This window comes from Choloepus didactylus, chromosome 10 (assembly GCF_015220235.1).
Source record: "Choloepus didactylus isolate mChoDid1 chromosome 10, mChoDid1.pri, whole genome shotgun sequence".
Taxonomy (NCBI): domain Eukaryota; kingdom Metazoa; phylum Chordata; class Mammalia; order Pilosa; family Megalonychidae; genus Choloepus; species Choloepus didactylus.
This window is the reverse complement of record NC_051316.1, coordinates 61,656,870-61,679,856: the sequence shown is the minus strand read 5'-3', so window position 1 is coordinate 61,679,856 and position 22,987 is coordinate 61,656,870. Positions and strand designations below refer to the sequence as shown.

Here is a 22,987-nt window from a genome sequence, read left to right as displayed (position 1 = left end):
ACCACTGAATTGTACACTTAAAAGTGACTAAAAGGAGAAATTTGGTTTGAATATGAGTTACCACATTAAATAGTTAAAAACAAAAACTAAAACAAAGAAGCAGCAAACAAATACAAGAAGTTAGAAAAACTTAAGTGCTTGATTATATTAAAAGCATAACTACTAAAATATTCTTATCTTTAAGAAAATTATGAAAAAGATGAAGATTCTTTATCTTTGAGGAAAAACACCAACATATTACCCACTGAAGAAGAGGTTAAACACCTGGAACCAGGTTATTATGTCCTTCTGTATACTTTTTTTAAGAGACATTATTTTTACAAGTGTGATTAAGCCTCTATGGGTGTCCTGTATATTACTAAGCATATCTTTTAGAAAAGAGATGTTTGTAAGCCTCTGTTTGGAGATGTGATGAATAGCTTTATAGATGTTTAATATGTAGATGTAATTCAATTATATCTGGCATACTTTCTTACTGAGTCAATCTTTTTTTTTTTTTTAATCTACATTGATTTTTATTTATCCAGAACTGTTTTGGAATCCGTCAGTTGTGCTCGTAGTTTTAATTCAGTCCCCTTGTTTCCTTACAGCCAACATGTTTCTTTACTGAGCAAATGATATTAAAATTATAATGTATTTAAAATAAACACTAGAGAAGTATAAGCTTTTAGGAATGAAATTATCCTATGTTGGGAAGCTTTTCTCATTTCTCAATTTTACGAAAGTTCTAATTTTTCATAGGGAAATTGGTTTGGAAAGGAATTGTACAAAGAAATTATTAAACCTTTCTGAGATTTATTTCACTATAAACCATCAAGCTATTAAAAATTATTTTTAGATGAGCGTTGTTTTCATATGCAGTTATGGTGGGGTGTTACCGCGATCTTTTCAGGCTGTGTTGCTGAGTGCCGTCTTTAGTTGGCAAGATTGCCTTAGATACTTTGGTAACTTGACCCTGCTGGACAGATTTAAGACCTCCCTTTGTGTGATTCAGCCTTATACTACATAATTTTGGAACACTCCTTAAGTTTGAAATTTGAATGGTAAAAGGGACATTAGAAAATTAACTTAGAGAGTGCTGTCTAGTAGAGATTTTTTTTATGTGAAAGAACTCTGATGTAATATGGAAATTTTGAATATGACTTTAACATTCTTCTCAATCAGTTTCTTGTTTTAACTGAGTATTTTGAATTCAATATCATTTACATAATTTTTTCAGTGATTTTTTTATTTCTTTTTTTTCAATTACTGGGATTCTAATTATAGGGTTTTATTTTAATGTGCATTATTAATTTTTCATTGTCTTTAATTTTTTATTTATATTTTCTCATTGTACATGTACTTAGATTATTAGTTAATTTCTTGTTTTGTGCTTTTTTTTGCTAAGGCACAGCATGGGTCCTTTAACCCCTGTTGAATCAAATGAAAATGAGAGATGAGCTAGCATAGAGGCCGGCATGGCTTTTTACTATAGTCATTAAAGGACCGTCAGGTGAATCCTGGAACAACTAGGAGTCCTCGTTCTTTTAAATGAAAGTTCGATTTTGTCTGGGTACTTTGCTTGAAATGTGGTTAATATTTAAAAGAAATCTCTAAAAATAGTATTGTGTTGAACAAGCAAATGAGAGGGTTCTAAATTAAATTATTAAAATATGTATAGAAATAAGAATAACCCCTATTTTAGGTGAAGAGTCTGACCTAGGCCAACAGATAGGTTCTCTACCATGTCCCTAGTGCAGAATAGAATGTTAAGATATGGCAATATTTGTCACTCATCACTGACTTAATTATGTTGACCATTTCAGAGTATCCATTACTGGCATCTGAGACTGAAGAAATAGAAGATACGCAACAACAAGAGGCTGCCCTGCTAACAAAGTGGCAACGGATTATGGGAATTAATTATGAAATAGTGGTAGGCTAACTTACCCTCCCTAACTTGTAGCTGTGTTTGAGCAGGAAGTGCTTGTCATAATAAAAATTATCATCAGAGTCTATCCCAGGGAAGTAGCAAATGTCCAAGGCTTTTTTGAAAGGCCTATAAAATGCTGATCTGGATATTAAAAGTTCAGGTTGAAGAAAGTTGGATAGTAACAAAGGGACTAAAATAAATGGGATGGGAAGTTTAGAATTCATAATTCCTAAATATTTTAGTATATCTGGAAGTAGTATAAGGAAGATATATACAAGGAAGAATTTTTCTGATTCTTAAACTTGTGATTTATGGAAAGAATCTGAATAGAATGACAGACTTTACTTAAAAATAAAACAAAAATCATCATGAACTATGTACAGAATTGCACAGGGACGCTTTTCCCCTCCCAGTCTTTGTATTTACTTTCCTTATGAGGTTTAATTCTGTAAACTTTTTTCCTATCATTATTTTTTGCAATTGTGAATGTTCACGTATTAAAAATTTGCATATCTAATGTAGCAATTGTGATCGTTTATCCTAAAAAGAGTTTTAAACAAAGTTGACACAAGTTGTCAATCTTTAGATGAATACCAGCAAATTTCAGGGATTTTTGAAAGGAAAAATACCATGTTAGGTCAAACTTCTTATTTGCTTATAATATTCATGTACCATTGAATTAGAAGACATAAAAGACTGTGGTAATAATGTGTAATATTAATAACAGGCATTAATTGTGCACTTGTTGCCAAGCCATGTTCTAGTGTTTCATTTAATTTTCATGACAGTAATCTTTTTTTTAACATTCAAGATGAGTAACCATCAAATAAGAATTAGGTAAGTACAGCTGTTGATTACTATTTTAAATTGAGTCAAGGGAAAATACAGTAAGTACCAGCTTAACTGTGGTTAATTTAACATGAAAAGAAAGTTCAGGAATTTCTTCTGTGGGATAGAAATCAGTGTGGCTGGAATGCATAACCGAGAATGCAGTTCTTCAGTTTGTAATTGAATAATGTAGATGGCCCTTTGACAAGCCATTTGGTCACAGAAGGTCAGACCTGAGGTTGAACTTTAAATTGCCTTTTGGGTACATGCTTTCTTGATGGCACTCCCAGTAAATCTCTCAAGGGCGAAAGTGTGCTGTAAGAAAGAAAGCACTAAGTTGTTTATTGGCCCTGGTCAGTCAAAGATAAATAAGACAGAGATCTAACTTCAGATCATTTGCTATTTAGTTACAGAGTATAAATGAAATCATAGAAGGAGTAGTGTAGAAGAAAGAAGGATTGATCACCATTATCATTGTGGACCTGGAAGGCTTCTAAGAGGAAGTGATAGCCTTATTGATTTTTTTCTTTACTAACTTTAAAAAATATATATGTTGAGGGTATATATATATATATATATATATATATGATAATACATCAAATTTGCCATTTTAACTATTTTTAAGTTATAATTCAGTGGCATTAATTACATTCATAATGTTGTGCTACCATCACCACTATCCTTTATCACATAAATTGGGTTTTAAAGACTGAGAATTTCATCCAGCATTAGATTTCAAAGTCAGATGATGTATCTTCTGATATTTTCCCTGCACATATTCTCATTAAAATTTGAAAGAGATCTCTTTTAAATAAAAGTGTTTTTCTATGCCTCAGTTTCCTTAACTATAAAATAAAGATTAGGTAGGTGATCTTTAGTGTGTCTTCTGATTTTGATATTACAATTATTGGATTCTCTGTAAAAATGGATGATTTCTTAGCATTCTTCATTATTTTAGTGTTACAGGAGAAAATAAGAAATTCATTCTCTTGTTTTAGGCTTTAATTTGCTTTTAAAGACCAGCGTTGCTCCCCATTATAGTGTAAAGTCTGGAGTGAGGGCTCTAGATTCAGACTGCTTAGGTGCAGAGCTCTTTTCTAGCTTGAGTCAAGATATCCTCTCTAAGCCTCATTTTCCTAGTTTGGGAAGCAAGGACAAATATTGTACCCACTTATGAGCAAAATGGGGCAAATGAGATAATCTGTGTAAAAGGTTTAGCACAATTCCTGACATGTAGTAAGTGCTAAGTAAATGCATACCTTTTCTATACTGTTGTTTGAGCTCAGGTTTTTTTGTTTCAGCCATGATAGTTTTGACTCCCTACCACCTGTTACAAGCATGTATAGACACTGAAAAGTGTCCTGGGGTCCCTGCAGCTGGCTGCTTCCTTTCAGCTTGTGTCGGTTGAGGAAACAGATGGACATCAGTACTCTTTCAGGGGCAAAGCATGGCAGCTTTGCAGTTAGGTTTTTGAAGCTTTACAGTAAAGTTTGTTCATCTTTGGGTGAACATAAAATATATGCATGAGAAGGAAATAAAAAACAGAAGAATATCATAATTGTTGTTGATTTTTCTCCTTTCAGGTGGCCCAAGTGAGCAAGTTCAGTGAGAACAGTGGGCTGGGGATAAGTCTGGAAGCAACAGTGGGACATCATTTTATCCGATCTGTTCTACCAGAAGGTCCTGTTGGCCACAGTGGGAAGCTATTCAGTGGAGATGAGCTACTGGAAGTAAGGAGTTATGCCGTTTATCCCCCTTAAATAAGAATCTGAGAGTGCAGGAAGATGAACATGGGTGAATCATTAAGTTCTTATTTTAAATTTCTCTATGAAGGGTGCTTGAGAGAGACCTGCAAATAAAAATCCACCCAAAGAAGAAATAACCAGTATGTACATAGACTGATCTTTGGACCCAATTATAAGTTGTTTTTTTTTTTTTTTTTTTTTTTTAGGTCCATAGAACTATAAAAATTTTCTTTTAAAATTTAAAAACATTTAAAATTCAGTTTTTAGAAAAGGTAATATATTCACATCTTTTAAAAATCACAAAGAATATAAAGATATACAGTGATAAGTCTCCTTCCTGTATCCATCCACCCAGTTCCCATCACCCTTCCATAAGCAGCTACTCTGGTTTTTTATGGTGTGTGCCATTTTCCGTTTTGATTTTTTTCACTTAATAATTGTATAGCATGTCAGTTTTCAAATAACCTTTGCCTTTTCCCCTTCATTCTTTGGGAATATTTTTATAAACTCTCCATCCCGCACTCCTACACTGGCAAATCAAACATGGATGAAAGCTAATGATTTTCCTGAGAATTCTTTAGAGGGTTCAATTCTAACAAAACTCTAACCTTACATATAAATTGTTTTAGGTAGTGTTACTACAGGTCTGAATATAGCCCTGAGTACAGCAGAATCATAGTAATAACCGTAGCAATGTTAAATTTATTAAATAAAAATTATTTTGAAGGAATATTAATGTTATGAAATATTGTTCTTTCTTGGAAAATGTATTTCTTTCCACAGGTTAATGGTATAACTTTGCTTGGAGAAAATCACCAAGATGTGGTGAATATTTTAAAAGAGCTGCCTATAGAAGTGACAATGGTGTGCTGTCGCCGAACCGTTCCGCCTGCTGCCCAGTCGGAATTGGATAGCCTGGACTTGGGTGATATCGAGCTAACAGAAAAGGTATCAGGTTTCTGACACCTGATAATATCTAATTGGAATATATAATAGAAGGGCTGAGTAGCATTTAACATTATTTAAGTCTCTCTTTTTTGGGGGTGTAAGGGTGGTAGGGGAGTTGCTGGTATTTGATTTCTTCACATAGCAGGGGGCTTGTAGTCAGACGACCTTGGAGTCAGTCAGCCTGGAAGACAGACCTCAATTTGAATCAGACCTGACACTTACTAGCTGTACGACTTTGGGCAAGTCACTTCATAGTTTTGAACCTCACTTTTCGCCTCTGAAAAGTGTAAATGATAAGGCTGGTCTCAGAAGGTTGTTCTGAAGGTTAAATAAGGTAATTTATAAGGTAATACATACTGATGTACAGTATGTGCTTGTATAATTTCTTCACAATATTCCTAGGAAACAGACATTCGTATTGTCACCATTACTGAAATATGTAAATAATGTGTCTGTAGTATGTGGTAAAAGATATTTATTAGCTACTCAGCTCACTGTTGGCACATCGTTAGTGCTCAGTGACAGGCCACATATTGATGGGTACATCATTTCTGTGCTTACAGCTCTTATTTGCATACTGTGCATACTTTTAAAATGTGGGAAATTTGAGCACGTAATATATATCACATAATTTTCTGTGAAATATAGAAATTCCCATGTTCCTATTCATTTTTTTCCATTATGATCAAAATGTCAAAAGTGGAGCAAATCTGCTTTTCTGGGACACATGGTATCTAATGTTAAGATCTGGGTTTCACATAATCTGCAGTCTAGTCAAATTTCATTTAGGGTGTAGTGCGAGAAGATACTTGGATTTGATTGACCCTATAATGAAAGGATCAAACAATGGGATAATTTTGCAAACTCTGAGGAATAAGGAACAAAGTTTAATATTCCTATGGGTGGTTAGGTTAGGCTAGAACCAGCAACATAATTCCAAATTGTGTAAACTCAAAGGCCAGCACCATGTTTATCCATACACATTTATATAGGCTATAAATGAGACTATTACAATAAAGCAGGTGGACAGATTTGCATCCATGGTCCAAGGCTGTGAAATAATTTATTGAAAGCAAAGATAGAATGCAAATTAAAATTTATTTACTATGAGCACAGCCTTCTTAAATTTAATGTTCATAGAGATGAACACAGTTGAATTACCTACACTCATTGTCATTCATTTTTATGGAAGGAAGCTAACATTTTGAACAGTTACTTCTTGCTGGGTGCTTTATAAATATTACCTCATTTAATCCTCAAAAATTCTATGAGAATGAGTAACCATGAAGCTCAGGTTAAGAATATTGCTCAAGACAACACAGATAAGAAATCATGGAAATGGGCTTCATGCCTAGGCCCTGTGCATGTCTTGTCACTGTGCTTATTAATTTATTAATGAAATAATCACAAGTCACAGCATTCTGGAACCCTTGTTTGCATGGAGTATACATATCCATATATATGTATTGCATGGAGTATACATATCCATTGTTCTTGAAATTTTCTTTAGATTTATCATAAGAATTCCTTTTATTTAATATCAAAATAGGTTTACTTTTTTTTTTTTTTCACTGTAAAGGTAATTCATACACTGGTGAAAAAAAATGAATATAATCCACAATCGTGCTGCTAAGTTGTAACCATTATATATTTTTATAGGAGGTCTTTGATCCTTATCTTTCTAATGCTTATTACAACTTAGGTATTTCTTCCTCTTTAGCAACTGTCAGTCATCACTACTATAATTCCTAAAGGTTTCAAGATAAGCTGCTGTTGCTTATATTTCAGAGTATTTTGTTGGGGACAGAGGCTGGGAAATCTCCCTTTTCCTTATAGCATTGGTGCATTTATCGGCTAATCTTTTGCCTCTGAAATAAGAGCTGTCTGGTCTGTTATCCAGCCTCATGTAGACCTAGGGGAGTTCACTGGATCCTCGGAGACAGAGGATCCTGTGCTGGCGATGACCGATGTGGCTCAGAATACGGAGGAGGTTCACGGTCCGTTGGCCATGTGGGAGGCTGATGTTCAGCAGATAGAATTGGAGAAAGAGAGCAAAGGACTTGGCTTTAGCATTTTAGATTATCAGGTAAATATATCCTACTTTCAGCAATATGTTTTAAAAAGAACACACCCTAAAGTTGTATTGTTGATAGTGTTGAAAAAGCAGGCAGTAATTTAGAGTCATCAGACATTTTCTTCTTTCTGATGTATTTTTCAAAATAGTTATTTATGTGATTCATTTGCTCTTTTGACAATCTAAAAGGGTGTATTTTAACATTGAATCCATTGAGATATTTTATATTTCAGCTCTTGGGAATTTGAAGAATAAGCAGAATATATTTTAGAGAATGTCATAGAAATATAATTTTATTTTGTCATTTGGGGAGTATGTTTAAATTATTTGTTTATCTATGCTCTTAATATTGATGGTTCATATTTTAATGGTACGCATAAGGTATTAGATACTTATTTCTGTTGTCTGAAGTGAGTGATAGATTTAAAGTTTGATATGTTATCAATTCTGGTATTTCCATCATTTGACTAAATTTATTAATATTGCTCTATGTTGGTCAAGTGTGGCTTCTGTCCTCACTCTGCATTATTGTGTACTGTGCTGAGTAACTGAGGAAATGCTGAAGTCTGTCTGAGAGGGTGCAGCTGTTGCTCCTCATTAATTAATTCTGAACCAGAAGGCCGTCTCACGTGACTCCAGGGAGTTCTGTTCTCTGCAGGACCTGATTCTGGAGTCTTGTTCTAATATTAAAGTTGCTATGTATCTGAAAATACTGCATCGCCAAATGCTATATGGTCTCTTACTATATTTCTTCATTTAAAAATTAGATATTCTAATATACCTTTAAGCTCAAAGGAAAGGCCCGAACAGTTTAATCACTGTTAGAGGAGCCAATCTATTTAATTTAAACGCTGATTATAATGGGCAGAATATCTGAGGTTATGTAAGAAGGGTATTTTGTCTCTTAGATTCAGAGCAGAGAAAAACCTTGTATGTTTTTTGCATTTACTACTTTATGTTTATTATGCTAGAAAGTGGTTTCTGTAGAAATGCAAAATACGCGGTACTGGCACAGCACTGTGCTACACCCTTCCCCAGCAGACCAAGAGGGAAGCCAGGCCCTCTCCTCAGGACACTCACGTCTAGTGGGGGTTGATGTTCTACGCAGGAGCATTCTATCTAACAAACGTTGCTCTTAATAATTAATATTCCTGACATTTAGCCTCAGGTAATAGTTGTAAAATTATGATGATTCTTATCAAAATAATAATTTGAAAGTTTTCTGTACAATGTCAGAGGTCTGCTCAGGAACAATGGCACTCTTCCTAAGCTTTCTGTTATGGGGATAACCTTTGCCTAGATAATTCAATAGAAGTTTTGTATGATTTATTTTTAAACACTTGAAACAATTGCCCATTCATTACTATTCAGAGTAAATAACCTTTAAACATTTTTTTGAATGTGAAAATGAGCTGACGCCTCTTCCCTTTTCCATTCTATCAGGACCCGATTGATCCAGCAAGCACTGTGATCGTCATTCGTTCCTTGGTGCCTGGTGGCGTTGCTGAAAAGGATGGGCGACTTCTTCCTGGAGATCGACTCATGTTTGTCAATGATGTGAACTTGGAGAACAGCAGTCTTGAAGAGGCTGTGCAAGCACTGAAAGGTGCACCATCAGGAATTGTGAGAATAGGAGTTTCCAAGCCTTTACCTGTAAGACTCCACATTTTATTGATTTTTTTTTCTAGTTGTAAACTTGCTTTTAGGTTCAAGTGTTCTCATGATTCTGTCATCTCTTTGGGTACTTTTCATCAACATGGTTATTGGTTCCATGGTATAGAGATTTAATTTTGAATAATATTTGGAGAAGGATAAGCGAAAGAAAATAACCAGGGAGTTCAGAAATAAATTTATAATTTATTGCTTTGTGTTCACTTTTGATATTTTTTTATTAGATAGTAAAGTCTTGAATACAAAATCAAGTATTTTCGAAGAAATATGGCTTATAATATTTATAACAATATAGTGGGCTATTAGAGAAATTAATAGCATTAATAACTGAGTGGAATCTTTAATAAAGTAGAATCTGGCAGAATGGCTTAATTTCCTACATTGCTGTCTCCCCGCTGTCTATATGCTGTTCCTATAAATGTTGTCCATGTTTGCTGTCTTATTACTACAGAGCAGGAATTGAACTTTCCAAAGTGGGTTCAGCAGCTTGGGCTCTCCTGCTGGGAGGCATAGTCCCCATATCATTAATTATTGCAATATTAGAAACAACTAATGAATTTATTCTGCATAATGACGATATCTTTATTAGCTGTAGTCATTATGACATGGCACACCTATTACTGTATTAATTTAAATACTAGAGACATTTTCAAAACTTGTGGGTCATTTTCAGGGTGTAAATATATTTTTAAGGGAAAGGAAAAATATACCTTCCCTTAAAACCAAAATACATAAATGTTTTTGCATAAAAATTGATATGATTTGTTGACTTTGTGTAAGAATTTATTCAAATAGTAAGCTTTGTTAATGTATTTAAAGTGTTAATTAAATTACTTGTGCCCTAATTTTTATTCCAGAAAGTATTTCAGATAATCTATAAAAATATATTTATGGAAGAAGAAAGAGAAGCAAATAGAAAGGATGAATATGATCAACCAACCTAAAGTCAAACCAGGATTGTAGATAACGGAACAAAAGATCAATACAAAGGGGAATGTAAGAATGAAGCTAGGGGACTATGGGACTCTACATGTTTAGTAAGATTGGACCATAGGTTTGGTTCTGATCTTTCTGTTGGACAAAGAGAAATGGCAAAATGAGTCTATGTATGTTTTTTATTACCCTTACGAAGAAACCTTATTCAGAAGCAGTGGTTTTTTACTAGCTAGTTCCAAAGTAACTTTCTTTCATGAGAATATTTGATATTTTAAATTCAGTATGTACTGCAACATATCAGAAATATGTCTATTACATAAAGCAAGGTCTAATAAGAATTAAACTCATGTGGGAAAAGAGGAAAAACTGTTTTCCAATTAATAGTCCTGTATGTATTGCTGATACAGAGTGATATAGGCAAGACAATTTTCTAAATACTTCAGCCCATTTTATCTGCAATTGAAATTAAAATGCTAGGTTCTTCTCATTATGATCAAGGTTACAGTATACAGTATAATAGCCAAGGATTCCAATTTAAGCAGACTGTGTAAATGTAAGAGTTTTGTTTTTGTTTTTGTTTTTGTTTTTGTTTTAAAGCCATTCTAAGGTAAGAGACTTCATTTTAGGTTAACTTTTTTTGTCAAGTAAATTACATCTCTAAAATATATTCTAGTAAGGGATGGCAGAAAGAAGTAGATCCTTCTTTTAAATGTTTTGTTCTTCACCTTCTTTTGTATCTTAACACAAAATTTGCCTTATTTCTTTATTAGAAAGAAATATTGTTTTGCCACAACATTTGTTAGACAGGAATGACCAGATTATTTTAATATAAAAAATTGTTGGTTTTGATAGCCTTTTATAAGGAGAAGAATGACAAAATTACTAGAAAGGAATTCTCATCTAACAGAAAAAGTTCATAGTAGAATAAACAACCTCATTGTGCCTGAACTAATAAAATGTTAAATATGAATATTTATCATATTTTATACCCTTATGTTAAAGTCATATCTTATCATTTGAAAACCTTCCTATTTTTTCTTCTTCTCCCCTGTCTCCCCACCCCCTGCCTTTCTTTCTCTCTTTCCTGCTTTTCTCCATTTCCTGAACTCAACGCTGAGCTTCACTCTCCCTGCAGCTTTCACCAGAAGAAGGTTATGTTTCCGCTAAGGAGGATTCCTTTCTCTATCTGCCACATTCCCGTGAGGAGGAGGGGCTAGCAGACAAAGCCCTCTTCAGGGCTGACTTGGCTCTGGTCAGTGGCCACAACTTATCAAGCTTTCTTTCAGAAATCTTGCGTTAATCGTTTGCCTTTCACGTTTTTTGTTTATTAAAAACATGTTCATTAGCATGTTAGAAAACTAAACATGCTCTCTCTAATTCTGTGGTTCTCACAGTTGAAAATGGGAACAAAACAAACAGTAATATATGTGAAAAATAATTGTTGGATTTATGGGGAAAATTGATTTTAGCAGCACATTATGGCAACATGTAGAATTAGTCCTTACATCATACCTGAAATGGCTGGAAAACTCATTTGCTCTGATTTCATACTTAGGTATCTCTAGGCATTCTTGAGCTGTTTTCCATTTTCAGTCATAAATCAGTGTTTGGGTTATCTTTTAATGAGAGAACAGTTATATTTTTTTTCCCAATAGATATTAATAGTGTGAAAAACACGTAAGTTGGTTCAGTTTTTGATTAAGAACACAAAAGCTTCCAGAATAGATAAAAACCCATGTTTTCTATGATTATATATATCCAATTTACTAGAATATTTTAAATTAAAATTTTATTTTAATTAAAATTTTTTTTATTTAAATAAAATAAAATTTTATTTATTTATTCCAGTCATTCATTGGAATATATATTTAGGGGCCACTGGATGCACTTTGATGAAAAAATACATAATTCTTGCCCTTAAGAACCTTACTCTCTGGTAGAGGGGAAAACAGTATTTCAATAATTAAAGTGTAAAATGAAATGCTAGACATAAATATGCACACAATACTTAGGAATATAAATATAGCAAATTGTACATCCTATTCAAAGTAATGGTAGGAACCATCAAAGCCAGGTTGCTGGCTTAACGGTTTTTGTCTGTTTTATTGGCACCTGTCATCCACTGTCATTAGAAAGGAATATGTCCTGATTTTTAAGTACTTGTTTTAATATCATTAGACTGGAAAGAGGTTGAAAGCCTGTCAAGTTCTCATAATGTATTTATAAATGGTTGCATATATCTTTCTTTAAACCAGAGTATAAATTATTTTTTGACTCTGCATATGATTTTAGTAATCCTAATTTTGGTGGAGACAGTTCTCTTTGTTAATATTTTAAAGTGCAAACTACTAAAATAGTCACCTGGAAAATTTTGGTATAGATGATAATAAATGCAATAATTTCATGGTACAATATTTAAAATACCAGGGAACATTTGGCCCTATCTCCATGGGCGTTTTGTTAGCATTTCAAAGCTAGATAGTTTAGAATGCCATGAATACATAAGGTAGTATGGTATAAATGTGCTAAATTGGTCCCAGCCACAGCACATTCTTTTTGAAATGCCACAGAAGACAAATATATAATTGTTTCTTTTTTTTTTTCCCCAGCACTTTTTTTTTTTGGAGAAATAGACAAAGCTTGTTCTTTTATTTTAATATAACTTTGTGTGTTATTTTTTTAAAACAGTTTTATTCACACACCATACAAATGCATCCACAGTGTACAATCAGTGGCTCACATTCTCATGAATGTGGTGTGGCATTCATCATCACAGTCAATTTGAAAACATTCTCATTGCCCCAAAAAGAAAAATTCCATACCCCTTTACCTCCCTATTATTGATATTTAACATTGGTGTAGTACCTTTGTACAATCGATGAAGGAACATTGCAATATTACTCTTAATTCTATATTCCGTAGTTTGCATTAGTTGTATTTTTTCCCACATACCATCCTATTATTAACGCTTTGTAATAGTCCATAATGGTATATAATTGTCTGTTGAAGTGAAGGAACAATTTCCGTGTTAGAGTTTAAATGGCTTCCTGGAACTTCATCACATGATTGTCAATCAAAAAGATTAGTCTCACTTTCATGTGAGCTCAGTGCCTTATTACGATTGTAGGTGTCCTGGATCTTCTCCCTGACTAGCTATATGATATGGGGCTGGTCACTCAACTTGTTTAGGTCCTATAGTAATGAGATGAATTGATCATGAGGATCTCTTCTACAATTCTAAGGCATCAATGATGGGTATACAAATTTTACTGAGGTATTCTTTAGTTTTACTTAAATGGCCCAAGACTTAGTTAATAAAGTATCTACTTTCTGGATTGTTGTGCATAACGTGGTGATTCACTAGTGAATTTGAGCATGCATTTAAATTATGTTGTTAGGTCTATAAAGTTACGTGAAGAAAGGGTCACTTCAAAATAGCCCACCTGCATTTTTATCAGTTATTTGTAAGAATATGACCTTGTATAATGTTGTAATGATTCTGAATTTCCCTGGCTCAACATGTGAGTTGAAATCACAAAGAAATAGAACATAAGCTATTTTCTCAGCAAGACAGACAATACTGGTAATATCTGAGATGAGTAGTACCTGTATCAGTTCTATCTATTCTCAGGTGTGAAAGTGAGTGAAATGCAAGAATAGTTTCAGGCTTATCATTATTTAATTCTTTCTCTTGGTTCTGCTGCTGAAGGGTAATAATAGGATTTTTAGATAATATGTAGTGAAATTCTCTATCCCTTTCTGTGAATTTTCCAACAATAGATGTTTATGACATAGCCTCACCATAACCAAATCATAATTAGGCCCTCAGTTTGGTAGTATATTTTTGTTGTCCAATGATCAGTATCAATTTCTGGATCCTGCAACCTGAATGATTTACAATCTAGTTAGAGATAATTCAAGCAAAATATATTGTTTTAGTGACCTTCACAAATAGGTAATTATCTAGCTGCCTTATTGAAGAACAGTTTATTTTATTTAAATAAGAAAAGCAGTGTCTTCATATATTTTATTATAAAATTCTAGGAGTTGGGCAGTTGCTTTAAAAAAATAGTGTAAACAGGAAAAAAGTAAATATTTTCCTTAATTTATGAAACTGTTTAAACTTAGAATTGATCCAGGCTTTTTGTTAATTGTTACCATTGGTGATTTTATTGATGGAATAAAATTACCTTTAGTGCCAGCATCCTCTACTGCAGGTGGGCAGTTGGTCCTTATTCTATTGCATTAGTCAATCTCAGTGTGTTGAGAGGGTGAGGAGGGCATGTAGAAAATAGAAGAGACAAAGGAATTATTCCAGGGTGCCTTTTAGCCTCAAGTGGAGACAGTGTATCATATATATAATAGAATAGAATTCCCAGCTGATATTATTGTTTTTATTTCCTAGGTGGACATGAATGATGCTGACTTAACAGAGGAATCTACATTTGAATCTCAGTACTCCCCTGATAATGACAGTATCTACTCTACTCAAGCCTCTATTTTATCTCTTCATAGCAGTGCTTGTAGCGATGGCCTGAACTATGGTCCTTCTCTTTCATCATCTCCTCCCAAGGTAAAAGCAAATGTCATTTTATTTATGGTAAAACATTTGTTATAATTTTCCAGAAGTCAGTGCTTATTGGGAGCTCTGGGGTAGCATGTAGAGACATTATGCTTCTCCAATCATGGATTCGTTTTTGGGATTAAATTGCAATTTCATATAGGTAGTGTTGACTGGGTATCTTTCAGACTTCTAGCATAAAAACTGAAGTAAAAAAGAACACCCTAAGTATCCCATATCCCCTATTTGTCCCCCTATTATTCATTTACTTTTTTGTCCCCATTTTTCTACTCATCTGTCCATATACTGGTTAAAGGGAGTGTGAGCCACAAGGTTTTCACAATCACACAGTCATATCATATAAGCTATACAGTTATACACTTGTCTTCAAGAATCAAGGCTGTTGGGTTACAGTTCAACAATTTCAGGTATTTCCTTCTAGCAATTCTAATACACTAAAACCTAAAAGGGGATATCTATATAATGCATACGAATAACCTCCAGAATGACCTCTTGACTCCATTTGAAATCTCTCAGCCATTGAAACTTTATTTTGTTTCATTTACCTTCCCCCTTTTGGCCAAGAAGGCTTTTTCATCCCCGGGAGTCATGTCACCCGTTGCCAGGGAGATATATGCCCCTGGGAGTCATGTCCCATGTAGTGGGGAAGGTAGTGATTTTACCTATAGAGTTGGCTTAGAGAGAGAGAGGCCACATTGAGCACAAAATAGATTCCCTGAGAGTGACTCTTAGGTGCAATTATAAGAAGGCTTAGCCTCTCCTTTGCAGTAACAGGCAATCCTACCTACATGAAATTGCAATTTAATCCCAAAAATGAATCCATGACTAGAGAAGCATAATGTCTCTACATAATGGCAAGCCCCAAGATTGAGGGCTCAACCTATTAAATTGGTAGTCCCCAATGTTTGCGAGAACATAAGAAATTCCGCAGGTGGTTGAATTTAATATTTCCATATTCTTCCTCAGTCCCTCAAGGGGACTTCTCAAATAGTTTTTTATCTTCTGTGCAAATTACTCTGGGATGTATTGGGACTTCACTCTAACCTGTAAAAACAAACGAGATCTCACCCCTATTCAAGTTTCCATGTAATTATGGTGTTTGAATAAACTGACCATACAAATTAAATTATATAGCATGCTACAGAAAATAAAAATTTTCCACCAAGTAAACATCTCTACCTTTGTTCTCACACAGAAGTTGAAGTTTTATAACATAGTCAATATCATCCCCTACCCTTTAGTCTGATTTACCTTAGTCTTAACCAAGGCCATTTCGTTCATATCTACAATTTTAATAAAACCAACTTTCATAAATAAATTGTTGTCATAAGTGTCCCAATTCTATTTATTTTCTTGGTGACATACTCCATAATGGTCAATAAGTAATACTTAAAAAGCTTTCCAATCTATTTATTGTGAAATTATATTGTTCTGGTTTGCTAATGCTGCTGTTATGCAGAATACCAGAAATGGATTGGCTTTTAAAAAGGGGGTTTATTTGGTTACAAATTTACAATCTGAAGGTCATGAAAATGTCCAAATTAAGACATCGACACAAGTATACCTTCACCCACGGAAGGCTAATGGCATCTGGAAAGGCATGTGGCTGGCATCCGCTGATCCTGAGTTGTGTTCCAGCTCCTCTCTGAGCTCCTGTGCTTTCTTCAAAATGTTGCTCTTGGGGTGTTTTGTCCTCTCGTAGATTCTCTGGAGCAAACTCTGAGCTGCATCTTCAAAACGTCAGCAAAAGTCTGCTTTCAATGGCTGTCTCCAAAATGTCACTCTTATAGGACTCCAGTGATTTAATTAAGACCCACCCTGAATGAGTGGGATCCATATTCCATGGAGATAATTTAATCAAGGATGTAGCCCACCATTGATTGAGTCACATCTCCATGGAAACACTCAACCAAAAGGTCACAACCTAATCAGAAAGATTAACAAATCTGCCCCCACAAGACTGCATTAAAAAATATGGGTTTTTCTAGGGGACATAATATATCCAAACCGGCATAAATATCATACTATTTTAATTTGAATTTCCTGATTATTAGTGAGGTTGAACACATTTTCATATATTGGCCATGTGATTTTCACCTTCTATCAGTTGCCTCTTCATATCTTATATTGGATTTCTTGTCTTTCTAAACTGATTTGTTGAAATTGTTTATATTTTCTGAAAATTGATATACAAAGCAATGTGATGCACTTTTATGAGTATGTGGTACGTGTTTGTAGTAAAACTCTAAAAATGTATGAGAGTGATACTTTACAACTTCAGGGAAGAAGTTACCCTTGAAGATAAAGCAAGAATGTGAATTTAGCTGTATCTATGTTACATTTCATTATTTTTAAAAGAAAGAATGATATGAAGGAAGTATGGCAAAATGTTAATATCTATAAAATTTGGGGAAATACTACATATATGGGAATATATTTTCTTTAATTTTCTGTGTTTGAAATATACCGTATAAATATATCATATAAATGTAAATCATATAAATATAAATATATCTTATAAATATGAAATATGCATTTTCCATATAAAGTGAATTCAGTGGCAGGGGGTCTCAATTTCAGAATAAGTTGGAAGATGAATTTCCATTGGTCTAGCACAGTTTTGTTTCTTTCCTGATTAGCAAGTAATTTTTTGGCCAGAACATTTTCAAAGCATTTTCTTTCATGTTCAAGGTGCACCTGTTATCCTTGCAAATGGTGCTGGGCAATCTCCTTGAATTGGTTTGCAAAGTGTAATCTTGAATGGAGCAGGTGCTCCTCTGTCATCACACCTGAGACTGTCTGGCTGGCTACCTCCTGTCTGGAACGTGTTCAGTCTTTACTGGCCTCAGGGCTGGAAGCTGAGTTCATCTCCTAATGGAATCTCCTAATCTAGAGCATAGCACACTTCTCCTTGCCAGTGGGACAGATTGCATTGTTTAATTTAGTAATTGTTACTTAAAGGGATTACACAATCTGCATACTGAGAAGCATATATTTTACAGGGCAAATGCTGGCTTTGTGCAACATATTGGCTTCCTGAAGTCTGTTTGCTTCCTTTTTTTTTTTTTCTCAAGCCGTTTACTCTTTTGTTGAAGCAAATTTTGGCAAACTGGCCTATCAACTGACATATTTAAACTACATAACAACAAAGAAGACCTTAATGGGTGTTTTAAAACACATTGGGAAACTCCTGTGTGCTTTCAGTTTTCTTAGAAAGTAGGACTATTCTTGCATTGTGTTATATCTCTGCAACTTTTAGTTTGGCTCCTTTTCATAACCAGATTTTTATTTGAAAATTTTAAGTAAACAAAAATAAAATAAAAGCAATAGATTCATCTTTCTGTTTCCTTGCACTAAAATTATTTCAGGGAAACAGAATGGTGACTGTGGAGTTTGAAATTGACCATTTTTCTTTAAAAAAAAAAGTAGGGCTTTAGGACTTTTAAATTGATAAAATAAAACCATATACTGTAGTATGTGATAATTAAGAGAAACAAAGCATCCATTTTGATTTGAAAAAAGGGATAAAGCAGAGTGTAAGAATTTCAGTGTTTTTCATGTTTTTGACTTTGCTAAATAGTTAATAACAGTATATCTTTAAATGGTGACTGTAAATGGCCCTGTCATGCAAGGTGTCTTGATGTGGGTCGGGTATGCTACCAGAAGTGGTAAGAACTAATTTCCTGGCATGTGGACTCATTACAGAGGGAGACCTCACTCTTCTGGGCAGAACCTGGGCCTGGACCACAGTTTAAATACCAGACGTCTACAACTATGCCATATGCTGGAGCTCCTGTTCACAAAATTCTCCTTTTTGAGGGCCCATCCTCCTTTTTTTTTTTTTTTTTTAAGGAGTATGTGCTTGCTTAATTTTATTAATTATCATTTAGAGGGAAATAACTATTACTTAAGAACCTGAAAAATATGCCTGCTTCCATGGCATTTGGATTAATAGAAGTAGTTCATTGAAATGTGGATTTTAAAAACAACATGGCTGTACTTAGTGGATTTTTTCCTATCTGATCAATGCTTTTATCCCCCTTTCCTTGTCACCTCCAAAGACATGAGAAAATGCAGAAGCAATGGCTTTCCAAACTTACATGCTTATAAAATTTTTAATACAATTTTATTGAGATATATTCACGGAACAGATAATCATCCAAGGTGTACAATCAGTGGTTCATAATATAATCATATAGTTGTGCATTCATCACCACAGTCAATTTTTGAACATTTTAATTACTCCAAAAATAAATGAATAAATAAATAAAGATAAGAATAAAGCTAAAAATAAAAAACAACACCCAGAACATCCCATATCCCTTACCCTACCCTATTATTTATTCATTTTTTTGTCTTTGTTTTCTTACTCATCTATCCATACACTGGATAAAGGGAGTGTCAGTCAGGGTTTTCACAATTACACATTCACACTATAAAAGCTATATAGTTGTATAATGATCTTCAAGAATCAAGGCTACTGGATTATAGTTCAGCAGTTTCAGGTATTTCCTTCTACCTATTCTAATACACTAAAAACTAAAAAGAAATATCTATATAACACATAAGAATAACCTCCAGAATGGTTTCTCGATTCCATTTGAAATCTCTCAGCCACTGGAACTTTATTTTGTTTCATTTCTCTTCCCCCTTTTGGTCAAGAAGGCTTTCTCCATCCCATAATGCCAGGTCAAGGCTAATCCCCAGGAGTCATGTCTCAGTTGCCAGGGAGATTTACACCCTTGGGAGTCATATCCCACATAGGGGGAAGGGCAGTGAGTTTACCTGCCAAGTGGGCTTAGAGAGAGAGGTCACATCTGAGAAACAAAAGAGGTTCTCTGGGATGACTCATAGGCATAATTATAAGTAGGCTTAGATTCTCCTTTGCAGGAGTAAGTTTCTTAAAGGCAAGCCCCAAGATCGAGGGTTTGGCCTATTAAATTGGTAGTCCCCAGTGCTTGCAAGAATATCAGGAATTCCCAAAATTTAGTATTTCCACATTTCCCCCAGTCCCTCAAGGGGGCTTTGCATATAATTTTTTTTTTTTTTTTTTTTTTTTTTTTTTTTTTTTTTGTGATACTTTGAGCCTTTGATAGTGTACTTTGTATGCATTATATGGTATATGAATATAGATAAAAAATTGCATTAAAAAATAAAAGAGCAAGACAGACAAGGTCCAGTCAGGTCTTCCAGAGACTTAAATGTGTCCAGGTTGTAGGTGTGGCCCTCTAGGCAGAGGAAATACTGATATCCTGGCTGTGTCTGGGGTATTTACAGGTTTTTGTTATGTGACAAGAATAAGCAGACTTTGAAGTGTGCTCTGGTGAAACTGCAGACCCTGCCAGGACTGAGTAGGGGCAGCCAGTTCTTTGCAGGAAAACTTCACAAATACCAAAATTTCAGGTGTCTGCTGAGGCAGTGAAAGGCTCAAAATGCCTTAGCCTCCTCCCCTGAGTCTAATTTTTTTTTTTTTTTTTTTTAATCATCATTTTATTGAGATATATTCACATACCACGCAGTCATACAAAACAAATTGTACTTTCGATTGTTTACAGTACCATTACATAGTTGTACATTCATCACCTAAATCAATCCCTGACACCTTCATTAGCACACACACAAAAATAACAAGAATAATAATTAGAGTGAAAAAGAGCAATTGAAGTAAAAAAGAACACTAGGTACCTTTGTCTGTTTGTTTGCTTCCCCTACTTTTCTACACATCGATCCATAAACTAGACAAAGTGGAGTTTGGTCCTTATGGCATTCCCAATCCCACTGTCACCCCTCATAAGCTACATTTTTATACAACTGTCTTCGAGATTCATGGGTTCTGGGTTGTAGTTTAACAGTTTCAGGCATCCACCACCAGCTACCCCAATTCTTTAGAACCTAAAAAAGGTTGTCTAAAGTGTGCGTAAGAGTGCCCACCAGAGTGATCTCTCGGCTCGTTTTGGAATCTCTCTGCCACTGAAGCTTATTTCATTTCCTTTCACATCCCCCTTTTGGTCAAGAAGATGTTCTCCATCCCACGATGCCGGGTCTACATTCCTCCCCGGGAGTCATATTCCACGTTGCCAGGGAGATTCACTCCCCTGGGTGTCTGATCCCACGTAGGGGGGAGGGCAGTGATTTCACCTTTCAAGTTGGCTTAGCCAGAGAGAGAGGGCCACATCTGAGCAACAAAGAGGCATTCAGGAGGAGACTCTTAGGCACAAATACAGGGAGGCCTAGCCTCTCCTTTGCAGCAACCGTCTTCCCAAGGGTGAAACTTATGGTAGAGGGCTCAACCCATCAAACCACCAGTCCCCTATGTCTGTGGTCATGTTAGCAACCATGGAGGTGGGGTAGGCGAATACCCCTGCATTCTCCACAGGCTCCTCAAGGGGGCACTACATCGTTTTTTTTTTTTTTTTTTTTTTTCCTTGTTTGTCTTTTTTCTTTTTTTTTTTTTTTTAACTTTCCCTTCTTTTTTCAAATCAACTGTATGAAAAAAAAAGTTAAAAAGAAAACAAACATACAATAAAAGAACATTTCAAAGAGACCATAGCAAGGGAGTAAGAAAAAGACAACTAACCTAAGATAACTGCTTAACTTCCAACATGTTCCTACTTTACCCCAAGAAAGTTACATACTATAGCAACATTTCAGTGAACTTGTTCCTACTACATCCATCAGAAATTAACAGACCATAGTCATTTCTGGGCATCCCCAGAACGTTAAATAGCTTATCTGTTCTTCTTGGATTATTGTTCCCCCTTCCTTAATTGCTCTCTACTGCTAGATCCCCTACATTCTACATTATAAACCATTTGTTTTACATTTTTCAAAGTTCACATTAGTGGTAGCATATAATATTTCTCTTTTTGTGCCTGGCTTATTTCGCTCAGCATTATGTCTTCAAGGTTCATCCATGTTGTCATATGTTTCACCAGATCGTTCCTTCTTACTGCCGCGTAGTATTCCATCGTGTGTATATACCACATTTTATTTATCCACTCATCTGTTGATGGACATTTGGGTTGTTTCCATCTCTTGGCAATTGTGAATAATGCTGCTATGAACATTGGCGTGCAGATATCTGTTCGTGTCACTGCTTTCCGATCTTCCGGGTATATCCCGAGAAGTGCAATCGCTGGATCGAATGGTAGCTCTATCTCTAGTTTTCTAAGGAACTGCCAGACTGACTTCCAGAGTGGCTGAACCATTATACAGTCCCACCAACAATGAATAAGAGTTCCAATTTCTCCACATCCCCTCCAGCATTTGTAGTTTCCTGTTTGTTTAATGGCAGCCATTCTAACCGGTGTTAGATGGTATCTCATTGTGGTCTTAATTTGCATCTCTCTAATAGCTAGTGAAGCTGAACATTTTTTCATGTGTTTCTTGGCCATTTGTATTTCCTCTTCAGAGAACTGTCTTTTCATATCTTTTGCCCATTTTATAATTGGGCTGTCTGTACTATTGTCATTGAGTTGTAGGATTTCTTTGTATATGCAAGATATCAGTCTTTTGTCAGATACATGGTTTCCAAAAATTTTTTCCCATTGAGTTGGCTGCCTCTTTACCTTTTTGAGAAATTCCTTTGAGGTGCAGAAACTTCTAAGCTTGAGGAGTTCCCATTTATCTATTTTCTCTTTTGTTGCTTGTGCTTTGGGTGTAAAGTCTAGGAAGTGGATTCCTAATACAAGGTCTTGAAGATGTTTTCCTACATTATCTTCTAGGAGTTTAATGGTACTTTCTTTTATATTGAGATCTTTGGTCCATTTTGAGTTAATTTTTGTGTAGGGGGTGAGGTAGGGGTCCTCTTTCATTCTTTTGGATATGGATATCCAACTCTCCCAGCCCCATTTGTTGAAAAGACCATTATGGCTCAGTTCGGTGACTTTGGGGGCCTTATCAAAGATCAGTCGGCCATAGATCTGAGGGTCTATCTCTGAATTCTCAATTCGATTCCATTGATCTATATGTCTATCTTTGTGCCAGTACCATGCTGTTTTGGCAACTGTGGCTTTATAATAAGCTTCAAAGTCAGGGAGTGTAAGTCCTCCCACTTCGTTTTTCTTTTTTAAAGTGTCTTTAGCAATTCGAGGCATCTTCCCTTTCCAAATAAATTTGATAACTAGCTTTTCCAAGTCTGCAAAGTAGGTTGTTGGAATTTTGATTGGGATTGCATTGAATCTGTAGATGAGTTTGGGTAGAATTGACATCTTAATGACATTTAGCCTTCCTATCCATGAACATGGAATATTTTTCCATCTTTTAAGGTCCCCTTCTATTTCTTTTAGTAG

The 22,987-nt window shown here is 34.9% G+C and overlaps 1 protein-coding gene across 8 annotated transcripts in view; it reads left to right on the top strand.

The window, feature by feature from the left end:
• MPDZ (multiple PDZ domain crumbs cell polarity complex component) overlaps positions 1-22,987 on the top strand; it is a 202,607-nt gene that overhangs the window by 94,513 nt on the left and 85,107 nt on the right. For 7 of the 8 annotated variants that reach the window (XR_005219116.1, XM_037851251.1, XM_037851253.1 and 4 more), the window contains 8 exons: positions 185-274; positions 1,806-1,915; positions 4,324-4,470; positions 5,269-5,433; positions 7,334-7,519; positions 8,951-9,160; positions 11,250-11,366; positions 14,520-14,687. Coding sequence is in view for 7 of the 8 variants with exons in the window: in XM_037851251.1 (XP_037707179.1) it covers positions 185-274; positions 1,806-1,915; positions 4,324-4,470; positions 5,269-5,433; positions 7,334-7,519; positions 8,951-9,160; positions 11,250-11,366; positions 14,520-14,687 (1,193 nt within the window). In the remaining variant the exon portion in view is untranslated. The remainder of the gene's footprint in view (positions 1-184; positions 275-1,805; positions 1,916-4,323; positions 4,471-5,268; positions 5,434-7,333; positions 7,520-8,950; positions 9,161-11,249; positions 11,367-14,519; positions 14,688-22,987) is intronic. The other variant, XM_037851252.1, reaches the window with a different exon arrangement.